This window comes from Octopus bimaculoides, chromosome 1 (assembly GCF_046866305.1).
Source record: "Octopus bimaculoides isolate indiv1 chromosome 1, ASM4686630v1, whole genome shotgun sequence".
In the NCBI taxonomy this organism is placed as follows: domain Eukaryota; kingdom Metazoa; phylum Mollusca; class Cephalopoda; order Octopoda; family Octopodidae; genus Octopus; species Octopus bimaculoides.
In genome coordinates, this window is record NC_142928.1 from 55,142,524 (window position 1) to 55,155,905 (window position 13,382).

General features: G+C 32.8%; 1 protein-coding gene across 2 annotated transcripts in view; it reads right to left on the minus strand.

The window, feature by feature from the left end:
- The window catches only part of LOC106876274 (EGF domain-specific O-linked N-acetylglucosamine transferase), a 48,249-nt gene that overhangs the window by 17,308 nt on the left and 17,559 nt on the right, over positions 1-13,382 (minus strand). Inside the window, exons 3-8 of one of the 2 annotated variants that reach the window (XM_014924766.3) lie at positions 11,228-11,322; positions 8,456-8,564; positions 6,524-6,624; positions 5,539-5,643; positions 3,638-3,744; positions 1,103-1,206 (exon numbers count right to left, since the gene is read on the minus strand). In XM_014924766.3, coding sequence (XP_014780252.2) covers positions 1,103-1,206; positions 3,638-3,744; positions 5,539-5,643; positions 6,524-6,624; positions 8,456-8,564; positions 11,228-11,322 — 621 coding nt within the window. The remainder of the gene's footprint in view (positions 1-1,102; positions 1,207-3,637; positions 3,745-5,538; positions 5,644-6,523; positions 6,625-8,455; positions 8,565-11,227; positions 11,323-13,382) is intronic. The other variant, XM_014924767.3, reaches the window with a different exon arrangement.

Below are 13,382 nucleotides of genomic sequence, written 5' to 3' on the forward strand. Positions count from 1 at the left end.
TAGAAACCATGAACTTATTGACACATGCTCATGTGCATGCAATCATTTTAACAAGTGTATACAAGCAGCCTGTGTTAGAATGAACAGTGCTAGGTATTCAACCATAAGGCACTTGCTCTTTTACTTTGGATGTCTTTGACTGTTAGAGCTTAAATCCTATCTATCTTCTAAGTCCTATCTCTAAATTAATAGTGTACACGATGAGGCAATAAGGATGTGTGTAAACAGTCACTTAACTGTTTAACAGCTGAAAAACAGCCAAATCTCCTTCAAATCACACCATCCTATCTTCATGAAAAGGAAAGATAAAGTGGTCAATTTAAACCTTGATATACATACACACACACACACACACACACACACATATTATAAGATAACAGGATAACACTGTTAGTAGGAGAGGTTTGGAATCTAAAGGAGGAGGGTGAAATAAAATAAATTTGTATAAAATAAAACGAGACAAAACAAGGTATGAGGAGGTTTAATTTTTGTGATAGATTTAGGGATATAAAAGTTTCGTAAGTTCATGGATGTAAAACATCAAGGATATATAAAAGGCTTATGGATAGGGAAGCAGATATAAAAGTAGATAGGTAATATATATATATAACCTATGTATTATTCCAAAATGTAACCACATGTGGACTGTAGGCAATTTTTTCCCCACTGTCTTCCTTTTCTTTTGGACTTTCCTGTGTTTCCTGTTTCTGAAGAAGAGCTTTGCTTGAAATGTAAAACACCCTTTCTTTCCTTCTCTGAGCATCTTATTAATACTTTGCATGTACCACATCCTTAAATTGTTTTTCTTTGTCTTTTTTTTTTTTTTATTAATTATATATATATATATACATATACAGCAATTATGCAAAAACTGTTAACTTTACTTAATTGCTAATTATATGGTATCAAAATTTCCATTGCACTACAGTGGAACTGTGTCAATGACCAGATTGCAATTAAGGCAACAAAAAGTTTGCCACCAGTTATATGTTGGCTGACACTTAGTCTCAGATCAAATTGTTTGATAGAAAAGTACACCTTCAATACATTTAAATTCAGACTAGACATATTATAACAAAAATATAAAATATAAGGCACTTACTGTATCCCACATGACAATATAAATGTCAGTACTGAAGGAATTATTCATATGTTGTGTTAAATATAAGTTGATAAAATCACAGAAATGATGATATAAGTTAATACCTATAATAGAAATTTAGAAACAAAAATGAGAAATATGTGGTAGTAAAGTAAATAAATGTTAAATGATGATAATTAAAACCAATCAATTTTTGTCTTTAATGAAGAATAACAATATATCATATACAAAGAAAATAAGGTTACATTACATTTGACATGCAACAAGCTATTTGTTATGTTCAGCATGAAATTGTCATCATCATCATTAAATGTCTATCTTCAATCACAACCATCATACAATCTGCCCTTCACTCTGAGGGAAAAGACCTTTGTTGCAAGCAGTGGTAGTAACTTACTAAACTTTTTCCAACCTAGTCATATTCTATACTTTCAGAGCAACCATCTACCTTGCCATTTACATCTCTTAGGCAACAAAATCTATTGACTACTTCTTGTGAGTCATCCAGGTATTTAAGAGAATCTGTTCTTAATGTGTTCATAGAATATACTGCTCCCATGCATCTGTCACATTTGAAACTTACTTTCTCTGTTACAAAATTTTTGGGAATACAGTAGGATCTCATATATGTAGCATAGTGAGTTGAAAAACTTTGATCAACTGAGATTGTCCAACCAATTAGCAGATATAAAGTCCCTCTCAAAGTGTCTAAAATCTAAAAACAAGAAGCAAGGCATCTGCTTTGCTGAGGAGGTCTAATAAGACTGACTCATATCTTATTACCAGCTGACTTAATAGTAAGCCATCAATGTAGATTGGAGTAGATTTGTTCTTTACAGTGCTTAAGAAATTCAATTTATTAATCTAATTGGAGTTATCTTCCTTGCTTATTTTTAGCATTTAATCACATCACCTAGAAGGACTTTTTTCTTAACTAATCAGTTGGAAAATTTCAGTAGATCAAAGCCTTTCAACTCACTATGTTGCACATGAACAATCCTACTATTTCTGTATTTAGCATGCACAACAATTCCCCATAAGTATTTTCCCCTCAGCCATATTGTTAATATTTTTGGAAACCTTGCTCTTTTCCACAAAAGCAATTTAGCAATTAAGCTACAGGAATTCATTGGTTTCTGTTCATTATAAATAGAAGAATGGTACAACAGAATAGTGCTTCCAAATTTGATTTGACCTTTCATTTGTTTTCTTTTTTATAATATAATGAAGTCAATTTTGTGAGGTATGATATTTAAATATGAAGATCATATCCTCCACTAGGCAATAAAATATATCATCAGACTGATTTGTATGTTGATGTTTATATCAGTATATCCTTTTTAGAAGAGATGAAATTCCAAGCAAAAATCTAAATAGAATGCTTGAACTGACCTGGAAAACATCCAAAGGATTAAATGATGGAAAAAGAAATTTTACATCGTACTATTTTAGTGCATTCTATTTTCTTTCTCCTGTATGACTAAATATATTAATCTAAAATCTGTATATCCTCATAATCAGCAGTACATTTAGAACATTTTGTTTATATATATATATATATATACATATATCACTCACTTTCCATTACTGGCATGGGTTCAGAAGTATAATTTGAGGAAGTATTTTACAGCCAGTTGCCTTTCCTGATACCAACTCTTTTACAATATGCAGGAACAGGGTGCATGTATTTTAAAAACTGGGATACACCAAATAAAAATTATCATCAAAAGACTGTTCAAACTAGAAAAAGAACTTTAATAATAATCTTTCCCTGAATATTGTATGTTTGTAATATCTGATAACAATTTCTGTTAACAATAACAATGTTAGCTTAGAAATAGGGACAACTTGAACATTGTCTGTGCAGAACTTGATTCAAATTATGAAGAAATTCTAAAACCTTTATTCATCATCATCATCATCATCATCACCATTTGAGCAAGCTTCTTAACCACTTGGCTATGCTTGCGCTTTCATTAAAAATTAACCCTATTTAAGGCAGTGAGCTAGCAGAATTGTTACTATGCCAGGTAAAATGCTCAGAGGCATTTCATTCATCTTTATGTTCCGAGTTCCAGTTCTGCCAAGATCAACTTTGCCTTTCATCCTTTTGGGGTTGATAAAATAAGTACCAGTTGAGCACTGGGATTGATGTAATTAACTTAGCTCCAACCCTGAAATTGCCGGCCTTGTGTCAAAATTGGAAACTAATATTAATCCTGTCTGAGGTGGCGAGATGGCAAAATGCTTAGTGGCATTTCATCCGTCTTTACGTTAAGAGTTCAAATTCTGCCAAGGGCAGCTTTGCTTTTCATCATTTTGGGTGTCAATAAAATAAGTACTAGCTGAACACCAGGGTTGATATAATTGACTTCCCCCTCACCCAAAACTGCTGGCTTAATCCTATAAAATGAAACCATAATGAAATCCTGCATAGAACAACCTCTAAAGATGAGCATTTATAAGAAAGATAGTTACAATACAATATTATATTACAAACAAAATTTCTTAAAACAGAATCAAAAGATTGCTTACCAACATCCATTTTCATAATGATTGTTGGTTTTTCAATATGAACATCACAATGTTCTGTATTATTAGTGTAGAAATTAAGTGATGAATAGTTCTCTAGTTCTGAAAACCTATTTAAATTTAAATAATACAAGAATCATCAAGGGATTAAATATCCAATAGTATTTTTGTATGTTATTTGAAATAAAATTTCAAACATGTTGATAACTTTCAAGACATCCTACATATCTGAAAAATTGATTGAAATGTTGTAAGTACATTAACAAATCTGCTTTGGTGACATTATCTTAGTGAGTGATGTGAATAATAATTTAAGAAATCCTGTACAGATATATTTTTTTTTTTATTATCTTTTGTTATTAATAACATTGTTGGTTATAGGTTTCCAATGTACCAATCACTGGTTCACTTACATTTTCAACAGTGAGAAGTAATAAGGGTTTGCTCGTGCAACTATGGTAGAACAAATATCACAAGGGATTTCATCCAACAGCACTAATTTATTATTTTTCTTGTCAATATAAGGTGGTATCAAGAAGTTCTCAGACTAGTTCTGTAGTGCGCCAACAGATGGCAGCACATGGCTGTGTGTGCAGTGAGAGCTAGCAGTGACCTTCATGAGGCAGTGTGCTGAGTGACGTCTTACTTCGTAAGTTGTGAAATTTGTGTTTTTGTGATCACGTGTATGCGGTAGACTGCAATTTTTGTCATGGACAGGAAGTTGGAACAAAGAGCCAATGTGGAGTTCTGCATTAAACATGGGAAGTCTGCTACAGAGACATGGAGCATTCTTTGGTAAGCTTATGGTAATGAGGCAATGGGTTGTCCACAATGTTTCAAGTGCACAGGCACTTCAAAAGTGGAAGAACATCTCTGGAAGATAAGTGATCTGGAAGACCTGCCATGAATGCCACCTCCAGAAATGTGGAGAAAATTCATCAGCTTGTGCATAAGGTTTGTTAGAGGACAATCAACGACATTGAAAATGTTGTTGGTCTGTTGTATGAGTCTGTGCAGGCAATCTTAATGTCTGAATTTAACATGCAGCATGTCTCTGCCAGTCAATGACATTTTGAAGCATCTGAGGAAGGACATTTGGCAGAAGTGATTGGATCTGTGGAGCGTGAAGAATTAGATTCTTCATGACAACAATGTACCTTGTCACCAAGCTTTCATCACTCATGAGTTTCTTGCCAAAAACAACATGTCACCTCCCCACCCACCCTATTCACCAGATTTAGCACCTGTGGACTTCCATCTCTTCCCCGAGATGAAACTGCAGCTCAAAGGTCATTGCTTTAACACCGTTGTCAAGATCAAGAGCAGATTACAGAAGGTCTTCAACTCGCTTACGGAAAACGACTTCCAGGTCAGATTCCAAAAGTGGCAGGAATACTAGTACAGGTAAATTGTTGCACAAGGTGACTATTTTAAAGGGGATGTTAAAACTTAGGTAAATAAGTTACTTTTTATTAAACATAACTAGTCTGGGAACCTTTCGATACCACCTCATATTTACATTTCCCACTCAAATACATTCCCCCCAAAAAAGGACAACTCTCCCCATGTACACACACACACACAATTGGCTTCTGTACAATTTCTTTCAACTAAATAATAGCATTCATAAAGCACTGGGAAAATTGAGACTATAGTAGAAGGCACTTATCCAAGATTCTGAGCAGTTGGATCAATTCTGCAATTGCAAAGATAACATCTTAACCACATAGTGGATATTGTACATTTTACTTCCATTCCCCTTAATATGAAAATTTTATATTCAAAATTTACATTTTCAATGAAAAATTAATTCAAAATACAATCATTAGTAAGGGTTCAAAATTAAAGTCTTATAGAAATCAATAAAACGATGTAAAAGAAAATGAATGAAATTGTGAACATACCATGACTGAAGTGGACTTTTATGTTGCCCTTCGGCCCGTATTAAATTTTTGAAAATATGACAATGGCCCCCAATTTCATTTTCTTTGAGAATGTCTTCTCGGAATCTGTTCAAAGACAAGTTGCACATGAAAATTTTCCTTTTATCAAAACTTTGTTTCACTTCAAGAGATACAAAATAAATACTCCAGTAAATTCCTTCTTTCAACTTTTTAATTAACATAATAAAAAGACTTAGCCTTTTAATGCTCTATGCATTATATGGTGAAGAAAATGACCAATATTCTAGTTGGGAAAGACCTTATCAGTAAAGCACAAACTTCATCATACTTGATGAAATAGTGATTAAACTAATTGTGAAATATTCTATATCAGTTATTGTAGGGAAAAAAATGTTATTTAGAGAATAAATACCTTAGAGATACTACCTGTATGAAAAAAATATAGTTAAGTTAGTGACTTTAAAGATCAGAAACTGGAATAAGTCTGTGTGTTGTAAGAAGAGAATTCAAATATACAGGCAAGACCCAAGTCACATTTTTATGGAAACTAGTGTATTCTAAGTTCCTTGTTATTTTTGTATGTAAATGTCATGTAGAAATGAGACAATTAAATCATATTACTCTTGTAATTAGGCTGTAGATTATCAAACTAAAAAGAACATGTGAGAGTTCAGATTCTTGTTGCATTTGAAGATGTAATTAGTCTGTTTGTGGTATTAGGAATTACACTCCAAATCTCCACCCTTACACTAGTAATTTTATGAGATTCTGCAAAGATGATAATTTATATATCATAAAAAAGTAACAACTGCTTAATTGTAGCATCATAGGTTGTGAAGTTATCTCATCATTGTTGTTGCACTACATTTTTAATCAAATTCTTAATTCTGTTTGTTTATAGGTAAACGCCATACTATTTTGATTTGTAAACAGGCCCTAAAGCCTCAAATGCTCATGAATCAAGTATTAGTAAATAAACTATTACCTGTCATTCCCAATATTGAGATCAATATTTCTGAAGTCAATGTAGATATTGGTTGCTTCACAATATCGGAAGTACTTGCAACATTTTAGAGATGAATCACCCTGTAAAAGGAAAATATCAATTATTTTCAAAGTTAAAAGCTGTTTGGGATATTGATGGATGGAAGCCAACTGGTTGTAAGACATTACTGAATCATTAAGCTGTATAAAATTGGTTTAAAGGTGTCCCTGAAATATTGCATATCCATAAAGATTTCATAGTAAAAATTAGATTCCATAGCGTTTTATTGTACAATAGTAAATTAATATAAATTTATTTATATATTTTCTCAGTTAATATGAATGAACTTCAAGGTTAAGACATATTCTTCGAGAAATTATTCTTAAATGAATAATTGGGTGAACTAAATAAATAAATCCAAACTATTTTAGTTAGATCTGAAACTATGAGTATGGGCCAGAGTTGTAATTGTTTTGGAAAGAAGGGTGATTGAAAAATATATAGGAACAGCATTAAATGTAAAAGTTTAAGAATGACAACCAACATGCTCATGGCATATTTCAAAGGAACTTGTTGATGGAAATTAGAGGAGTTCATAAAAAAAGATGGTGGGCAAGGAGAAACCTCCAGAAGACTGCAGTTCTTGGGAGAAGTGGGGAAGGATTGATAAACTTTAGTATAGAGACTACATTAGTATTCCTTGATCTTTTAGAATTTATGGCTCACTGGAGAAGAAACAAAAATTTTCTAGAGCATTTCACATGGAAAATTTACATTAAAAAAAAAATTAGGAAAATATAGAAATCTATTGCTTGCTATGCATTATTAATTACACTTCTACATAACAAAATGTGTCTAGATTAAGAGATAGAAGAGAGGAGCCAGGTGAAAACATAATTTGATAACATCCTCCTTGTTTTCTTTTTCTACATCACAAGAGTCCATGGGGCTGATGATTATGCTTTCAGCAGTGTTTAGCTGATGAATGACAAATCACCCATGGATAAAATACTACTTTATCACAGATAGCTTTTGCACAGGAGACTTGAATTTAGCACTGCAATCCAACAAACTGCTGCACTATTTATCTATCATATTATTGAATGAAGGTAGTGACTTTGGATTAGCTTACTAGTAGACCAGTTTAGTAGTATAAGTTTGTAGAAGGAATGGATAGCTGAGCTGATTGGGTATTAGATAACCAACCAAAATTATGTATGAAAGCATGGCTTGGATTTGATCTCACAGTGTGACACCTATCATAACTTGGATCAACCAAAGCCTAGTAAGCGAAATTTGGTAGATGAAAACTGAGAAACTGTCACAGGGAATATTCCTGTTTTACAGTAGCAGACATAAAACATTGCTGTATTTACACTTTAACACCATCACCTTAGTTGTGTTTGGCTGAGATCACACTGCTTGTATTCAAGCAAGGTCTGCCCATTTTTTCTTACCTATCTACATAGTGATATGTCTCTTGTCTATGAACACACTGCTGTGCTGGTGATAGCATGCAAACTCTTTGCCCCTTTCCCTTTCCAGGGTCCCTGAGACTGGTGGGAGCAAGGGAGAAATTCACTACCTTCATTCAATTAGAAAGTAACGACTTTTACATATTTCCCAAGGAGATTGGGAAATTGTAAGTAAAATCAAACTGGGTCACAGGCTCAGTTTGCTGACAATTTGCATAGATGCTGTAATTGATACCTAGAAACCATTACACTAATAACAGTAATTACAACAATAACAACAACTCACATGGACTTAGGGAGGAAGAAAAATACATTGTTGGGAGAAGAAAGAGAAAAAGTACAAAAATAAAATCAATATGAAATGAAAACAAGGTCAAAGATAAGGGGGAAAGGAACCTTATTAATACTTGATGTCAGGCAAAAAATAAATAAAAAAAATAAATTCAAGTAGAATTACAAGTTTTTCAGCAGTACAGTAGGATTTTAATTCTTCTCTTCTTTTTTTCACATAACCAAAATCTCCATTTTCCCAGAATGATTCTATCTGAGACTTCTTGTCATAAAACCTAGTAAAAGAATTGAAATAGAACCAAAAGCAGGTCTTTCCTGAATTACATAGCAGTGAATCTCAAATTTATGTAGTATAAAGTAGCAATTGTTTAGCTTTTAGACTATGAAGAAATAAATACTTTAGTTTTAACAGAAGATGCCTGTTTTTTTTTTTTCCTTTTGTATTGAACAATGAAACCCAGGAAGAGTTATAAACTACACATAAACACACATGCATACATACATCTAATATAATGCAAAAACTAATTTCTGTGTGTCAGTGTGTCACACTTAGGCTCCCTCTCTCATTATTCAATGAGAGAGGTATGTGAGAGAAAGAGGAAGATGATGAACAACTTTGTTTTTTGATAAATTCCTGTTGCCAACATACTGAACACTGGTTTTTGTTTTATTTTTTGCTTTCGTTAATAGATACACATATAAAATACACTTAAATTGAAATAAAGTTTCCCCAAAATTAAACATCTAATATAATGCAAAAACTAATTTCTGTGTATCAGTGTGTCACACTTAGACCCCCCCCCCCTCTCTCACTATTCAATGACACTCCTACCATTCCTCATGATGGGGTGAGAGTAATAGCAGGCATAGAGATGGTGAGGGGGTGGCAAAGACAGATAGAGAGAAAGAAAAAGAGGGAGAGAAAGAGAGACAAAGAAATTTAGGGAGAGTTGATAATGTTTTATTAAAAGTAGTAGTATTGATGGTGGCAGTGAGAGTAATAATAAAAGAGAGAGAGAAAGTGTGGGCATGTGAGATAAAGAGGGAGATGTTGTACAACTCTGTTTAACCATGTCTCTTTGACAGAAATTCCTGTCACCAACATACTGAACACTAACATTTTTGCTTCCTTTAATAGACACACACACACACACACACACACATAAAATACACTTTAATTGAAATAAAGTTTCCCCAAAATTAAACATATCTAATATAATAAATGTGAATGTCAGTGTGTCACACGTTTTCAACTTTAATAAATCCTTTATATTGGAAGCACAAGACCTCAAATTTTGGGGGAAGGGATTAAGTCGATTACATCGACCTCATTATGTTACTGGTACTAATTTTATCTACCCTGAAAGGATGAAAGGCAAAGTCGACCTCAGCGGAATTTGAACTCAAAACCTAATGGCAGATGAAATACCGATAAGCATTTTGCCTGGCATGCTAATGATTCTGCCAGCTCGACGCCTTAAATACAATATAATTAATATAATAAATGTGAATGTCAGTGTGTCACACTTTTTCAGCTTTATTCCTAGAGGCTGTAGCCCAACATATACCATTTTGGAATTAAGCTGACTCTGTGAGTAAATTAGAAACATTCTGGGCTGAATCCGGACCTACAATCCTGAAATTTCGGATTCCCAAGTTTTCCTTACTGTGATTATTTTCGGTGATTTTTTACGTGACTTTTTGCGACAAACTTTTTTGTACGATAACAATTTTTATAATCTAAAGGTTAACTCCATGAATAAATTAAAAACATTCTGGGCTGAATCCGGACCTGCAATCCTGCAATTTTGGATTCCTATGTTTGTATTACTGTGATTGTTTGTGGCGATTTTTTTACATGATTTTTTTTGTGACGAATATGATCATCATTGGGATATGACTCTGGAGGAAGCAATTGCAACAAATTTTCCAAAACAAGTCAGAGATCTATTTCCAGATCCTCCCATTCGGAGTCAGTTGCTTAAAAGCTAGTATATACATGTATGACAACCTGCTATAAAGTTTCTGTCTGCTAAATTCTACTGACAAGATGAAGGTCAATTTGAGGTCATGGTGGTAGACACTTGCCCAAAGTGGTTTGCAGTGAGATCAAACCAGTATATAAACACATACAGAGATATACATACACTATCGGCTTTCACACAGTTTATGTTTGATAAATTCTTCTCACAAGAAATGAATAGAGTTTATAAGCCCAGTATCCTGTACTGTGACTACAGTAGAAGACACTTGAATTAGATGCTGCACAATAGTGAGATGGAACTCAGAATCATGTGCTTGTGAAACAAAAATCTTAAAATGAAATTGATTTACTAATGAAACAAAATTTACACTTAGTAAGAATAATTTAACTAATTTTATAATATACAAAAAGCAAAAGATAAAACAATGAAGTAATTAGTTTAATAAAATACAGTGATTTTACGAAAGCAAATGTTTATATTAATTTTAAGAAAAACTTATAGTTTGGTACTGTATAAACAAGAATTATGTAACAAATTCAGTATGATATTGAAAGATAATTAATTTAGATAAGTATATACTTAATAACAGGCTATTACAAGTAAACTTAGATGTCTATTCATTTTCCCCAGGTTACTGTAGAACAAAAGTGTATTCAACTGTTAAGGTATAAAATTTAATTTGTAATTATCTAATGAAAAATATTTTCGAAATGTGTTACTTATGTTCTTGAATTTTTAGCTTAATTTGAACAGCTTTACAAATATCAGTTTAACAGCTTTATGACCAGATCTTCTCAACCCTAATCCTTAATCCATGAGGTGCAAGTGGTGAGAAGAAAATGTACTGATGAGTCAGGTTGATCTACAAGTTTTTAAAAATTCAGACAAAATATTCCTTTCATCCAAAAAAACGTATTTACAGAAGTTTTGATAACAAAAAAATGCATGCTTACCATCCATTACTGGAATCAGGACAATGGGGTGTAGACATTTGCAAACTGGAATGACAAGATTTTTCATAACCCCAACATTGCTTTGAGTCCAAATGCTTGTTGCAAATATTAAAACAAAACAATGTTATTAAAATTTAAACAAAAAATTTAAGAGCCATATTATACAAACTTAAAAACAAACACTATATATATATAAAAATAACAAGAAATGTGAAGTTTCCTAATAAATACATATACTTGAAAACAAATGTCACTGCAGGTGGAAGGAAGCAGTCTGATGCAGAGTTGGCTAATATAAGCAGTGTAGAGAGGGCAAAGATGATACATAAATAGAGGTTTACTGCACATGTCTGGTAATCAACTATTGAAATAGAAAAATATAGTCTCACAAACAGCTGTTATGCCAAAACTAAATAAACCAGCTCAAAAGTGTAACAGTCTTACACTGGTATATGTGCTGCAGTTTTAGCAGAAAGCTTCATTTAAATTTTATCTTTTATTTCAATGAAAGTGCTGGTTCACATGTTGTGTACCTTGAGATTTGTACAGATGAAAAAAGGGTCTCATAAAATTTTGCTGCACCTTTTCCTTTTCTCAAATAGTAATTTTCAATGAAATTAGGGACATACAATTAGTGAGATTCATTTAACCTTTTAACATTTAAACTGGCTATATCCAGCCAAAATATGCTACCTGTTTTATATTAAAACTGTCAGATCTGGCCTCTTACATTTACCTTACAATGTTATTCTAAAAAATAAACAATCACATCCTCAAAATCCCAAAGCTACAAGATGATTGCCGAATGTTGATTAATCTATTCTAATGAAGATAGGAATATTTGAATGAGATTGTTCATTGTTTTCATTTACTCCTTGTAAATGAAAACTGTATGGAGAAAAGTTGCCATGTGGCACCTTCGACAAGTATCTTCTACTATAGCCCCATGATGATCGAAGTCTTGTGAATGGATTTGATAGATGGAAACTGAAAGCAGCCTGTCATGTACATGTATGTATATCTGTGTGTTTTGTGTTTCCCTGACTTGACATCAGCTGTAAGCAAGTGTCAACATCATACAAGCCATGTCTTTCATTTTCAATCTTCTGAGATATGTCTAACCATGGGGAAATATTATCTGCCATGGAAACAGGTGAAGACTGGTAGCAGGAAGAGCATCTTTGCTAGACCATTATTTGGTAGACCAAATATTGCAGGTTAGCTAACATTCTCTAGCATAGCAAGTAAAGCAAAAAATTACAAACATTCCTGGTTGACAAGACTTCATCAGAAGTATAACCTTTGATGTTGCTTACTGGCTATTGTAATAAATGGTCCTTTATAGAGAACTGAATGTTATGTTTTATTCTAGAGCTTTCTAAGGTCTTGTCTTGTACTCTCCTACGATGGAAGTTGTCCTAAATTGTGTCTAAACAAATTTGAAATGGTTGCTTATCTGCTTCATAGTATTCTAAATAACATATTTGTTTATCCAACATGATTTAATATCTTCTAAACCTACAGAAAGTTATCTACACACAATTTCAGTACAATTCCCAGCTTAGAAAATTAAAAATTATGCCTTCTTTAGCTTTCAGTTAGGATATACAATACTTATGAGTGGGTACTGAAAAGTTCTTGGTTTTGGGTAAAAGAAAATACAAGAGTATCAATTAATTATGATTTTATTCAACATATTCCCCTCTCAGAGTCACACGCTTATTGTAGTGGTCCTTGTAAGCCCCATAAAAGAACTTGGAAGTTTGGGCCTCCAACCAGGCCTTTTGTGATATGCTTAATGCCAGGAACTTTTCAGCACTCCCTTGTATATAAAAAACAATGTAAAAATTTCCATTATATTAACATACCCAGAATATACTAGCATTGGTTTCAGTTAAAGCAGCTAATCTTGATTTTGAAAATAGTGTTTTCTTCCTAACTTTCAGCAGGTCTAGATAAAGGCATTCACTTGTCATATGTTGCTGCCATTTTACATTTTGGGCCAATTTCTTTCAAATGGGATGTGAACATTTGTGTTATAGTATGTGCAATGTATTTTATTGTTGGTTAGCCTTTTGAATAGGTGTTTTTATGGTATCCAAACAAGTGAGTAAATGGCAATAGTTAAGTGATATGATATTAGCTGCTATTTGTA